The 14,849-nt window shown below is 44.9% G+C and overlaps 1 protein-coding gene across 1 annotated transcript in view; it reads left to right on the top strand.

Moving 5' to 3' along the window:
* Nucleotides 1–14,849, top strand: part of TDRP (testis development related protein) — a 120,307-nt gene that overhangs the window by 42,787 nt on the left and 62,671 nt on the right. Inside the window, exon 3 of the mRNA XM_077487758.1 lies at nucleotides 8,846–8,905. Within this exon, the coding sequence (XP_077343884.1) occupies nucleotides 8,846–8,905 (60 nt within the window). The remainder of the gene's footprint in view (nucleotides 1–8,845; nucleotides 8,906–14,849) is intronic.

Raw genomic sequence — 14,849 nt, 5'->3', positions numbered from 1 at the left:
ACCAGGACTCTTCCTAGAGCGGGCCGCCCCGGCCAAACTGAGCAAACGGGGGAGAAGGGCCTTGGTCAGGGAGGTGACCAAGAACCCGATGGTCACTCTTACAGAGCTCCAGCATTTCTCTGGAGAGAGGAGAACCTTCCAGAAGAGCAATCATCTCTGCAGTACTCCACCAATCAGATCTGTATGGTAGAGTGGCCAGATGGAAGCCACTTCTCAATAAAGGGCACATGACAGCCCACCTGAAGTTTGCCAAAAAGGCACCTGAAGGACTCTCAACTCATAAGAAACAAAGTTCTCTGACCTCATGAAACAAAGATTGAACTCATTGGCCTGAATGGCAAGTGCCATGTCTGAAGGAAACAAGGCACCGCTCACCAAACCCATCCCTACAGTGAAGCATGGTGGTGACTACATCATGCTGTGGGGATGTTTTTCAGTGGCAGGAACTGGGAGACTAGTCATGATTGAGGGTAATATAAATGCAGCAGTTTACAGAGACATCCTTTATGAAAACCTGCTTCAGCGCACTCCGGATCTCGCACTGGGGTGAAGGTTCATCTTCCAACAGGACAACGTCCATAAGCACACAGCTAAGGTATCAAAGGAGTGGCTACGGGACAACTCAGTGAATGTCCTTGAGTGGCCCAGCCAGAGCCCAGACTTGATTGAACATCTCTGCAGAGATCTGAAAATGGCTGTACACCAACACTCCCCATCCAACCTGATGGATCTTGAGAAGTCCTGCAAAGAACAATGGAAGAAACTGCCCATAAATAGGTGTTCCAAGCTTGTAGAATCATATTTAAAAAAACTTGAGGCTGTAATTGGTGCCAAAGGTGCTTCAACAAAGTATTGCGCAAAGCCTGTGAATATTTATGTGCATGGGTTTTTTTTTTTTTTTAATACATTTGCAAAGATTTCAAACCGACATCTTTCACGTTGTCATTATGGGGTATTGATTGTAGAATATTTAGGAAAATAAGGAATTTAATCCTTTTTGTAATAAGGCTGTAACATAGCAACAAAATGTGGGAAATATTACCGTAAACACTGTTTATACTTAGTAAATACTTTCCGGATGCACTGTATGTAAACAAGCCCTCAATTCCTCTGGATGCTTAGCTGCAGGTAATGTACATCTAAAGGTTTACTGTTTGATAGTCCGGGTACTAAATCCAGTTACTATATGATGAAAACATAAAACGGAGTTCCACCCACCCCCCCAAGATCAGCTCTTGGGTGCAGCTACCACCATTCACGGTAAGGGAAACCTGCAGTGAATCCTTTCAGATTCACAGCTGATTCCCTACTGCACTGCACTTTCTACCTGGGCCGGTGGCCAAGGAATGAGGGCCCAACTTCCGAGGGATGTCGATGTGGCGCAGTCTCCCGGAAGTGGTGACAGTTACCTGTCAAAAATAGGTGCCCGTTACACCACTCCTCTCTGAAAGGTGCCAAATGTGGAGGAAGCAAATAAATGGAGCTTCCACTTTTGGGTAGAATGCCGCTTTAACAAAAAAGGCCTTTTATTACAGCCCCGAGTGAGCTAAATCCTTCTTCATTTGTGCAGTGTAGCAGATTAAAGTAGAAGTGTATCCAAAACTTTTTTTGTTTGTTTTTAGATTGAATGGAAGGGGGTAAGTCCGTCTCAGGTTTTGATTGCTTGTGTCTCTGTTGGGGGAAATTTTTCCCACACTTCTGTCCCAAGTGGCAACTTGTGGTGAAAAGGCATGAGTGGAAATCTTATAGGGAAATGGTGAGCAATTTTAAATCTGATACCTCCAAATTTGTGGAGTTCAAAATTGTGACTGTTCTGAAGATGCTAGTTATCTGGCTAGTATATGCACCAATTGGGTTCAATAGAGCTTGAGTCACAAATCTTGAACATGTTTGTATGAGTCAGAAGTCCTTGATTGCATGTTTAATTCATATATACATCACAGATGATTCAAGTAAAACTCCAGGAAGTATCTTTATTGCTATCTTACATTGGTTCAGCTTTGTACAATGGAAGTATCCATATCTTCCATCTGGGGGGCTGTTGGGGGTGCTGAAAACCAATGTATCCCATGCTACATACATTGATGGCTGTCATCTACTGGGTCCTGCTTAAGTTGTTTTTTTCAGTGAAAACAAGACTATTTCTGATTGGCTGAGACTAATCAGTTGCACAAAAAGGGTGTTCTGGGTTTTATATGCCTTTTTTCTATAACTTTTAAATGTTAGCAGACATGTTACATTTATGCCTTGTACACACGGCTGGACATTCCGACCACAAAATCCATCAGATTTTTTCCGAAACTGGTGTTGCAAACGCACGGTCAGACAAAGTTGTTGCAAAATCCGATCGTTCGGAACGTGGTGACGTTCGTTGCATACAACGGGACTATGTAGAGGCTAGTAACCAATAGCTTTGGTCTCGTAATTTTGATCTGAGCATGTGTGGCACTTTGTCCGTCGGAATTCTCTACAAATGATTTGAAAAAGTCAGATCAGATTTTTTTGTCTGAAAATTTTAGATCCTGCTCTCAAATTTTTTCCATCTGCATTTCCGACGGAAAAAGTCCGATAGAGCCCACACACGATCGGACAGGGAATAACACTTTGTGCAGCAGAAATAATTTTGTGGCTTCTCCAGATTGTATTTCCCCCCTCCTGTCTCTAACTACTGGCTTAGGAGCTCAGAATGAAATCTAACTTGTGTGAGGTTGTGTCTCTCTTCCTTGGGCACATAATAGATAATTATGACTTGTTCATCATGGTTTCTTTTTCCATTGCACATGATTAGCACAAGGAGCTTAGGGGGAGGTAGCTCATCTCTACAGTAAAGAAGGCTTAGTGGTCATTTGTTAAACTCTATGCAGAATGATATGGAGAAAATCAATGATCATGTGAAATGACATAAAACCACGAAGATCAGGAATAGTACATTTCTTTTGAATATGCTTTAAAGTGGACCTTTTGGTAACTTTACAAGTCTGCATTTATAAATAAATTCCTTAAGGCCCCTTTCACACTGGGGCGGTGCGGCCATCGGCGGTAAAGCGCCGCTTTTTTTAGTGGCACTTTACCGTCATTTTAGCGGTGGTCTGCGGCCACTAGCGGGGTGGTGTTAACCCCCGCTAGCGGCTGAAAAAGGGTTAAAACCGCCTGCAAAGCGCTGCTGCATCGGCGCTTTGCCTGTGGTATAGCCGCACTGTCCCATTGATTTCAACCGATCACCGCTCCAAAGATGTGACTAGCAGGACTTTTTTCACCATCCTGCTAGCGCACCGATCCAGTGTGAAAGCCCGAGGGCTTTCACACTGGAGTGAAAGGGGCCGTTTTTTTTTCAGGAGCTATTTTTAGCGCTGTAGTGCCTGAAAACCGCCCCAGTGTAAAAGGGGCCTAAATGTCACAATACACATCACCAGCAGTATAATCTTCCATAAAAAAAAGTATCTTTTTGTCACTAAAAGGCAGTCCTTGTACTCCAGGCAGGGAATTTTATTAAACAGATGTCATTCTCCTGCTGCAGGCAGAAGGAAGCAAGACTAGCAATAAAATAAGTTCTGAGGGAGGAAAGTTCAGTTGTACAGAGTTAATAATAATTGCATAGAGACCAAAGTGCTGCCTTATGCCTCGTACACACGTTCCGATTATCGTAAGACTGATCGTTCACATTTTGTTGCATACAACTAAGATCGAATACAACAGTGCAAAATGTGTGTAAGATTTTTGTCGTACGATTCTGGAACAATCTTCCGTCGTGCGTAGCTACGTATTTTAAATGATGTCAAATACGTGTGACCTGTGTGTCCTTCTGGTTTATTTTCGTGCTTCCGATCATGCGTGGTGTTTGTCGAATTACATTTATCGGACGCATACTGTACTGGCTATACGATTGTCGTACGATGGGCTGTCATCCGAGCAAAGTTTTCCTGTTTGTCCCTTCGGATTTGGTTGGACGGACTGTCGCGATCGGCTGTCGAAAGCTGCGTACTAACGATCAGATTATCGCACGATCTGTCCGAAAGCGACTTTTGTGGTCCGATAATCGGAACGTGTGTACGAGGCATAAGGCTGGGTACAAATGGGTCGGATATCGTCCGGTTTAACAGAAACCAGCCAACCTTCGGTCTGTGCATACAGCTGTCTTTCTGACATAAACCGGTGTAAGGGCCAGCTTTCGCCGAAGCGACATGCTGGAAAACCAGCATCTTATCTGCACTTACAGACCATGGCTGTGAGTGCTGATCATTGTGTTCTGGTGGAGGGGCAGTCCCCATGTGAGAATTTAAAGGCACAGTGTGTGGGGAAGATCACTGCACTAAGACCCCCTTCACACTGGGGCATGTTTCAGGTGCTTTTTACAGTGGTAAATCGGAGCAAAAATTTGTGGCGCTTTACCGATAATGCCCCCCCCCCATCCCCCCCCTTCCCAGTGTGAAAGTGCCCTAACCTTGCATTTGTTGGTATGGCAATCTCTCAGGTTTTTCTTTTGTTCAGCCCGCTGGGTTGAATGAAAATAAAAAAAACTTTACATGTGTAGAGGCCTTGTGAAAAACTTGCTTACTCTGACATTGCTACAATTTTATCTAACATTTTAACCACTTGCCCACCAGTCCAATTCTGATATTTCTCTCCTACATTTAAAAATCATCTTTTTTTTTTTTTTTTTGCTAGGAAATTGCATAGAACCCCCAAACATTATATATGTTTTTTTTGAGCAGAGACCCTAGAGAATACAATGGCGGTCATTGCAACTTTTTACCTCACATGGTACTTGTGCAGCAATTTTTCAATGCTTTAACCACTTTCAGACCGGACCATTTTGCTGGTAAATGACCAGAGGTCTTTTTACACTTTGGCACTGCGCTGCTTTAACTGGTAATTGGGTACAACATTGCATGACCGCGCAAACGAAATTTGCGTCCTTTTCTTCCCACAAATAGAGCTTTCTTTTAAAGGTATTTGACTGACTCTGCGATTTTTATTTTTTGCGATATAAACGTAAAAAGACCGCAAATTTTGAAAAAAAAAATTTTCTACTTTTTGTTATTAGAAAAATCCAATAAACTCAATTTTAGTCATACATTTAGGCCAAAATGTATTCAGCCACATGTCTTTGGTAAAAAAAAAGTCAATAACTGTATATTTATTGGTTTGCGCAAAAGTTGTCACATCTACAAACTAAGGTACGTTTTCTGGAATTTACGCAGCTTTTAGTTTACGACTGCCTATCTCATTTCTTCAGGTGCTAAAATGGCAGAGCAGTACAAAACCCCCCCAAATGACCCCATTTTGGAAAGTAGACCCCCTAAGGAAATTGATAAGTGGCATGTTGAGCCCATTGAATATTTTATTTTTTTGCCTCAAGCGATTGAATAATGACAAAAAAAACATTTTTTTTTTTTTTTTTTACACAAAGTTGTCACTAAATGATATATTGCTCACACATGCTATGGGCATATGTGAAATGACACCCCAAAATAAATTCTGCTGCTTCTCCTGAGTACGGGGATACCACATATGTGGGACTTTTTGGGAGCCTAGCCGCGTACGGGGCCCCGAAAACCAAGCACCGCCTTCAGGTTTTCTAAGGGCGTAAATATTTGACTTCACTCCTCACTACCTATTACAGTTTTGAAGGCCATAAAATGCCAAGATGGCACAAAACCCCCACAAATGACCCCATTTTAGAAAGTAGACACCCCAAGCTATTTGCTGAGAGGCATGTTGAGTCCATGGAATATTTTATATTTTGCCACAAGTTGCGGGAAAATTACAAACTTTTTTATTTTATTTATTTTTTCACAAAGTTGTCACTAAATGATATATTGCTCACGCATGCCATGGGCATATGTGAAATGACACCCCAAAATAAATTCTGCTGCTTCTCCTGAGTACGAGGATACCACATATGTGGGACTTTTTGGGAGCCTAGCCGCGTACGGGGCCCCGAAAACCAAGCACCGCCTTCAGGCTTTCTAAGGGCGTTACAGTTTTGTAGGCCATAAAATGCCAAGATGGCACAAACCCCCCCCCCCAAATGACCCCATTTTGGAAAGTAGACACCCCTAAATTTAGGGGTACACTAGTGAGACTAGGTAATAAATGGCGGGTGCCCTGAAACTATAAAAAAATAACTAACCAACCAGCGTCACCTGTAACAGTTATATGGTGATCACTGGTGAAAGGGTTAACTAGGGGGCAATCAGGGGGCTTTATGCGGTAGTATATGGGGGTCCCTGGTGCTATAAAAAGCTGCGGCGAACCTAAATACCTACCTGCCTAAGTAGCGTCAACTGTGACACTAATACAGCGATCAGAAAAACGATCGCTTATTAGGCTGGGTTCACACTGGAGCGATGCGGGAACGCCACGAATCCGCGGCGGGTTCCCGCATCGCATGCCTCCCGGCGGCAGTTCACACTACCCTATGCGAACTGCTGGGAGTGTCAGTGAATTGTTAATGACACCCCCAGATCAGTTCGCATATCGCAGTGCGATCTGCAAACTCGGATCGCATGGTGTGAACACCCATGCGATCCGATTCTGCTGCAGACCAAAAAAAGGGTCCCGTGCGAATTTGCGGCGGGTGCGGCGAATGGCTGAACTCGAATCGCAGAGATCGGATGTGATTTGCACTGCAGTTCGGTGCGAATCACATCCGTTCTCATAAACCGCTGCAATGTGAACCCAGCCTTAGTGACACTGGCGACGGGGGGTGATCACGGGGTTAAACCTTTTATTGGGGGGGTTAGGGGGGTACATTAGAACTAAAGGGGTCTAACCCTAACTGCCCTAACAGTTATTACAGTCACAAATGACACCAATGCAAAAAAAAAAAAAATAAATGCATTGGTGTCACTGTGACTGGGGGGGGCAGGGGTAATTGGGGGGGTGATCGGGGGGTAAAGGGGGGGTGTGAGTGTGCCTGGCATGTTCTACTGTGAAGTGTCGTGTTGGTGCAACTCGCCGATCCTCTCTCCTCGGTGCCGGAACGAAAAATACCGACACGGAGGAGAGATTACATCACTTCCTCTCCTGTGTTTACATTACAGGAGAGGAAGTGATGTCACGAAGGATTTCCATTCGTCGGGAGCGATCGCGAGGGGTTGGCCATGAATGAATGGCCGCCCCCTCATCCCGGATCGCTCCCGAACGAATACTGACCGCCGCAGGCGTCCATATGCCTGCCCGTGCCATTCTGTCGACGTACATCGTCGTGCGGCGGTCGGCAAGTGGTTACATAAAATAAATGGTAAAGTTAGCCCAAATTTTTTGCTTAATCTGAAAGATGAAGTTACACCAAGTAAATAGATACCTAACATGTCATGCTTCAAAATTGCACACACTTGTGGAATGGCACCAAACTTCGGTACTTAAAAATCCCCATAGGCGACGCTTAAATTTTTTTTACTGGTTACATGTTTTGAGTTATAGAGGTCTAGGGCTAGAATTATTGCGCTCGCTCTAACGTTCAAGATGACACCTCACATGTGTGGTTTCAACACCGGTTTCTTATGTGGGCGGGACTTGCGTATGCGTTCGCTTCTGCTTGCGAGCACACAGGGACATGGGCACTTTAAAAAAAATATTGTTAATGTTACTTAATTTTCTAGACACTTAAAAAAAATAAAAAAAGTTTTGATCACTTTTATTCCTATTACAAGGTATGTAAACATCCCTTGTAGTAGGTCCTGTCATGTCATATTCCAATTTACAGTGAAATATGGGGTCATTAAGACCCCACATGTCACCTCTAGGCTGGGAAGCGTAAAATAAAAAAAATAAAAACCTATCATGGCTTCCCAGCCGAGGCAGCGCCATTTTTTTTTTTTAGCGCAGAGGCGCCGGGCGTGACGTCATAACATCTCACCCGGCCTCCGACGATCATAGAGACTCCAGCGACCATCTGGTCCGCTGGAAATCTCTATGGTGGACATCCGGGGCCGGCGGATCCATTCACAGTCTCACCAATCACACAGGTGAATCAGTAGGAGCACCAGAGGGGGGGGGGGGGGGGGGGCTGCCCGAAAGAACGATCTAGCTATGATAATTCTTATGGTGTATGAAATCTTTGGCTAAAAAACGCTGATATCTGAATGATGCCTGTAGTTTTAAGCATCATTCAGATATACCACCACAAAGCCCAGGACGTCCAGCCGTCGGCAAGTGGTTAAATTTAAAGGGACATGTAAGGATAGAAATAAAGGTGGGAATCTTTAATGTACAGGGTAGTCCTCTAGATCAGTGGTTCTCAACCCTGTCCTCAAGTACCCACAACAGGCCACGTTTGCAGGTTTTCCTTTATCTTGCACAGGTGCTTTAAATCAGTCAATGGCTTGGCATTTTGGACAGCTCTTTTATCCAAGAGAAATTCCTAAAACATGGCCTGTTGGGGGTACTTGAGGACTGGGTTGAGAACCATTGCTCTAGATCTTGGCATAATTTGGCACAAGCATACAGAACAAGAGCTCATACCTTTCCCAGCTGCCTGTTTATTCCAGGTCAACATTTTTACTAGGTAGTGAAGCTGAAATCTGCATTAGAGCCTAGGAGCCTGGATATTTTTAAAAAGTCAGCAATGGCAGCTTCCATTTTTTTTTTTTCTCTCTTCACAAATTTGCTTTAAGATACGTTTCCCTTTTAATGACAAGTGTCAGGTACACTTTAAACTCCGGAGCATTACTAAGTTTTCCTTGCTTGCACTACTGCAGTGTTTTCCATGTGTATAAGCTGGTAACGTTAATCACTAAAGCTGTTGGCCAGAAAAGGTTTAACAGCATGACCTAAAGCACAGTGTTTGAAAAAATGCTTTCCAAATTGGATAAGTGCTAAATCACTTTTCTCTTTTTAGAGTAAAGACCAGCTGCTCCAAGCTGACCTGCAGTCTCCTGTGTCACAGCTTGCTACAAAGGTATGTCTCGCTGGATTAATTCTACTTAACATTGTGTTCCTTTTTTAAAGGCTCCACTCTACCTATTTTTTCCATTGTTTGTTTGCTTTGTGTGAGTGATGATGCAATTGCTTTTCTCTTTAAGGTTGGTTGCAATTCCTCTCTTTTTTTTTTTTTTTTTTTCTTTGTTGAATCCGATTACTCAAAATTCCCTGTAAATTTGCATCTCCAGCAATACCTGCCATGGTCCATTTCATGTCTGTGTGTGGGCAGGCATCCTGGTATAGGCAAGACTTTGCTTACTTATCTCAGAGCTTTCCCCCGGATGACTGGTGATTTGATGACTGGTAGGTTATGATTTAGAAACAAAAATCACAGATCCACAGAATGAATATAGCAGAAGCAGGCAAATCATTGGATGTGGTACAACTTCCCACTAGGAAGAACAGGTAACAGCACAATGGTAACAATGACACATATCTCTCCAGGTCTTGTGAGTAGCACTCAGAGCCTTTGATGATATCTTTCCGAAGATTTATAGTAGCTGGACTGCAGAGCAAAAATGCTTAGGCACCAATATAAAGCTTTTACACACGCTCCTGGCTGCTGTAGCATGGGCAGTGTGTGTGACATTTTTCAGCTTTTCAACTTTCTTGGGGAAGTAATTCTAATCACTTCTATGATGGGGCAATTTCGCATCCTTGGCCATGTACCCTGGACCATGCTGCCCATTATGGGCGACCAGAAAGACCATGGTGGCTGTCAGAAAACAGCTGTTTGTTGATCATCTCTTAACTGAATGAAGCAAGGAGTTGCAAGCTTTTCATCCATTTTCAGAGCTGCCATTCCCAGGCTGATGTAGCTGGGGAAAAAACTGATATAGCATGATCTGTGCATGATTAGCTTGATTGGAGTCTCTTGGAGACATTATGGGTCTAATAAACCTCTGAAGTCTCCCTAAAGAGAACCTATCGTACAGCAAAATATAATCATCAAAGTCCAATGATTAAATTTATGTGACATAGCGGAATGGTAAAGCTCAAATAATGTGATTTACTTTAGGAGAGAGCGTTATTCCCCTTTCTATGCCACTTGCACCTATGAGGGGGGAAAAAAAAACAGTTGTGTTCATTGTTAGCGTAACGCTTGGATAAGGTTAGGGCATATTGATGAGGGCCCAAATTAGCATGACAGCAATCTCTTTAAATTGTGATTTATTGCTAACTGTAATCAGCCAGCAATAGATCATTATAGCAGTGATCTACTGCTGTAGGCAACGGCTGATCAGAACAAATCTGCTGGAGTCTCTGCATTGACAAGAAATGCTGTAACATCACTACACTCCCAATGTAAACACAATGTAAAAAAAATTGGTTTAAGTTCGCTTCTACATCTGTCATTACAGTTTTGTAAATAGTTGATCCGATCAGCAGAAAGCCCAGTGGTGTGGGGGAAGCTGTCTGTCATTCCCCCCCTGTCATCTCATCAAGTTAGGCTGTCTCGGGGATATTCATTATCTCCCCAGGCAGCTGGAGGTGGTGGGTAGGGTCAGGGTGTGGCTGCCTCCTGCTGACCCTCACCCGCAGCTAAAGAAGGAATAGAAGAAGAGACCACAGCAGCTCGGGAATCTTCTGACATGCTGTAAGTGACTGAGCAGTGCACATTGTCACTACATGCAGACCTATCCGGTCTCTATAAATCATCCTGACCTGGCTCTATATACTACCGTAACATCACTTGAGGTTGACATGTGGTGCGCTACCTGCCCCCGGGGGGGAGGAGGGGGTGCCAGATATAGGATCTGCTCTTGGTGCCAAATGCTCTAGGTACATGTCTACCCAGGAGAGGATTGTTTCAGATGCCACTGGGTCTGGGCCATGTTTAAATAACATCAGCATCTCCCCTGGTGTCATAATATATCAAATTATATGTTGATTGCCACTGGCATTACTGGCAGTGTGAAAGTTGTGAAAACACCCTGTGCTCATTGACATCCTAAAAATGATCATGGTCCCATCGCCACCACTGTGTTCTTCAAATAAGCAAATGACTTGATTCCGACTGCTGAGCCTTTGTATTCTTTCTGACAGCATGAAGACTTTCCAATCCTCAAAATGCTATAGCCAGTGGCGATGATTGAAAGAAAATATGCCAACAGGCTGGTTGTACGCAAGCTGATCAGTAGATTGACTTGTGTACAACCAGCCTTTCTATACATGGATCAGAATTTGGCTGGTCCCTGCTTAACCAGCTAAATTGTGATCCGTGTATTGCCTTCTCTAGTTATTTCTTTGCTTCTTTTATCAGTTTAGTAATGCTTTATCTGTGGCTCATCTATCCAAAACAACGTGTTCCAGAATTCTTCTGGAACTATCTATGCCAGTGCGTCGAGGAGCAGCAGAGTTTTGGCAGAAAAAATGCTTGATGTTTGTAAATGCATGTTAACACATCTAAACACTTGCTAATGCTAGGTGCGTTTAGAGCTTGAGCGTTAATTCATTTCAGTGGCCAGAATAAATTAATATTCTTGCCAATGAAATTAACGCCTAAGCTTTTGATGCCTGAAAATGCGCCTTAACACATTACACACATTTATACAAGCGTTGGGTGTTCTTTTCTGGTAAATTGCTGCTTTTAGAAGGGTTTCCAAGACATCCTGAGTGCATGAGGCCTAAAGGTAAACTATGTTGTGTGTGTGTGTGTGTGTGTGTGTGTGTGTGTGTGTGTGTGTGTGTGTGTGTGTGGTGTTTTGTTGTTTTACTTGCTTAAGCTTCCCTATATTAATGATTGCCTTTCATATACAGGTTTGTAAATGTTGCCCTAAACGGACATCTGTATATAAGAGAATTTAATTCCCAAGCCTGCTCCTGTTGCCACATTTAGTGTTATAAATAGTTTTATTATTTTTAGTTAGGGCAGATCTATTTCTAAGAAATCGGCTAGGCTAAGTTCACTAAGGGCTTGATGCAAAAGAGCATGTTGCTTTGGCCCGCACTGCAATGGCCTTCCTAGTAGAAGGATTGACAGGTTGAAAATACTGAAGTAAATGGCTAGTGTGGCCTGAGGTTCAGTTCACACTGGTGTAACATGTGATCCAATTTGTGAGACACCAAGTTGGATGAGATGTGAAATTCAATGTTTTCCTATAGCAGCTGTCTTAGCTGACATTACCCTATTTACAAACATCTGACTTGCAAACCACTTACAAATGGAGGGAAACAGAAAGTGAGAGGAAACCTACCCTTAGGAAAGGAAATTCACACTTGTAAGAGTTATTATAGGGAAAAAGGTATCTTCACTAAGAGTCCATTCACACAGGGGCAACGCGACTTCCAGTGTGACTTTTAGAGGCAACTTGGACACGACTTGGGGCGACTTGCAACACGACTTTAAGTCCACCCAGGCCAGGCGACTTTGGCCATGTCCAATCCGAGAATAATCCGCTCTCGAGGGGGAACTCCACGCCAAATTTTAAATAAAAACAGGCATGGGTTCCCCCTCCGGGAGCATACCAGACCCTTAGGTCTGGTATGGATTTAAAAAAAAAAAACTGTGTGGGGTCCCCCCAAAATCCATACCAGACCTGGCTGGTCAGGAAAGGGGGTGGGGCGAGTGAGCGCCCCCCCTCCTGAACCGTACCAGGCTGCATGCCCTCAACATGGGGGGGGGGGGGGGGGGGGGTGGGTGCTTTGGGGAAGGGGGGCACCCTGCGCCCCCCACCCCAAAGCACCTCTTCCCGACAACCCTGACCGTATGTTGTCGGGGTTTGCGGGCAGGGGGCTTATCAGAATCCGGGAGCCCCCTTTAATAAGGGGTCCCCCAGATCCCGGCCCCCCCACCCTATGTGAATGAGTAAGTACTCCTACCAGTTCACCTGTCGAAAAAGTGTCAATAAAAAACAGGTTTTTAAAGTAATTTATTAATCGGCTCCGGGGTTCTTCCAACTTCGGGGGTCTTCTTCCGACTTCTCCACTCTGTTCGCCCTCTTCTTTCGGTGTCCGGCCTCTTCTCCCGCCTCTTCTCCAGCACTCTAGTGTTGTCTCCCGATCTCCAGCGTCTTCTCCCGGGCTCCTCCGCTATCTTCTTGCAGCTCTTTTACTAGCAGAGGAGCCCGGTCTCCTCCGTCCTAATGCCCTCTTCTCTCTTCTCCCGATGTTGACACAACGCTCTCTTCTGCTGTAATGGCTTGTGCGACGTGCGCGGCGACTTATATAGGCATGGGGCGTGGTCACCGGGGGATGTCGCCCTTATGACGTCACAGTCCCAGCATGCCCTGGGACTTGACGTCATAAGGGGCGGGGTCACCGTGTGACATCCCCGGTGACCACGCCCCATACCTATATAAATCTCCGCGCACGTTGCACACCACATTTCAGCAGGAGAGAGCGTTGTGTCAACATCCGAAGATTAATTACTTTAAAAACTTGTGTGTGTGTGTGTGTGTGTGTGTGTGTGTGTGTGTGTGTGTGTTTATACTTTTTTTTTTTTTTTTTTCCCCCCAGGTGAATGGGTAGGGGTACGATGTACCCCTTAATCATTCACATAGGGTAGGAGGCCAGGATCTGGGGGCCCCCTTATTAAAGGGGGCTCCCAGATTCTGATAAGCCCCCCGCCCGCAGCCCCCCGAAAACCAACGATCAGGGTTGTCGGGAAGAGGCCCTTGTCCTCATCAACATGGGGGCAAGGTGCCCCCCTTCCCCAAAGCACCCCCCCCATGTTAAGGGCATGCGGCGTGGTACGGTTCGGGGGGGGTGGGGCGCTCGCTCTTCCCCCACCCCCTTTCCTGACCGGCCAAGTTGCATGCTCGGATAAGGGTCTGATATGGATTTTGGGGGGGACACCCATGCCGTTTTTTTTGGTGTAGGGGGGGTTCCCCTTAAAATCCATACCAGACATAAGGGCCTGGTATGCTCCCGGAGGGGGAACCCATACCGTTTTTTATTTAAAATTTGGCGTGGAGTTCCCCCTCGAGAGATGATTTTTCTGTGAGAGAGGCGACATTGTCGCTTCAATAAAGATGGAGATCCGACTTGGAGGGGACTTCTATTGAAATCAATGGGTACAAGTCGTCTAGAAGTCGGATTGAAGTAGTACAAGAACCTAATGTGAAGTCGGAGCGACTTAAGTAGTGTGCATTAAGACGGCTCTCATTCACATTGATTTTTACGATGTTTTTTCACCAATTTTTTGTTTTCGCAACAACCCAAAGTTTTCAAAATACAATTGTCATTGGGACAGAACGTGAGGTGAAATCTTCTGAACAGGAGCACAGACAGCAAAACAAACGTTACAGGGGTGTTAACCCTTCCCTATACTATCCAAAAAGCTTAAAAAAATGTACCTGTTCTTACAAACGTTACTCAACTTAAAGCGACCGTCCGCCCATCGCTGCAAACATTAAAACCAGCAGCTGCACATACTGCAGCTGCTGACTTTTAATAATTGGAAACTTACCTGTCCTGGAGTCCAGCGATGTCGGCACCGCAGCTGATGTTTCCATCATCTTTTGGGTGCATGAAGCCTCCATTGCAAGTAAGGAAACCCGGCAGTGTAGTCTTTTGGCTTCACGCCAGGAACCCTACTGCGCATGCACGAGGCTGAGCTCACCTCTCCCACTGGCCCGGCGGCTGGGGAAGGAGGAGCCCCAGCGATGACCTAAATATTGGCGGCTGAGGCTCCCGGAAGTGGGGACAGCTTACCTGTGAAAGGCAGGTATCCTGTCCCCCTCCCCCTGAAAGGTGCCAATTGTGAGATGGGAGAGGGGGGGGGGGGGGGAGTACAACAAGCGGAAGTCCCACTTTTGGGTGGAACTCGGCTTTAAGAACAAACCTTTAGACCCTATCTTGTTTGTGACCCGGGGACTGCCTGTACACAAGTCTGTCTGACTTTAGAAAAGGTTCCTGCACTACTTTGGTCTGACTTTCATATGATTTCAATGCTACAATGTGTGAAAAATCACATAAAA

This window comes from Lithobates pipiens, unplaced genomic scaffold (genome assembly GCF_037356315.1).
Source record: "Lithobates pipiens isolate NorthernLeopardFrog02 unplaced genomic scaffold, aLitPip1_a1.2 Scaffold_18, whole genome shotgun sequence".
Lineage (NCBI taxonomy): Eukaryota > Metazoa > Chordata > Amphibia > Anura > Ranidae > Lithobates > Lithobates pipiens.
This window is presented reverse-complemented; position numbering and strand designations above follow the sequence as displayed.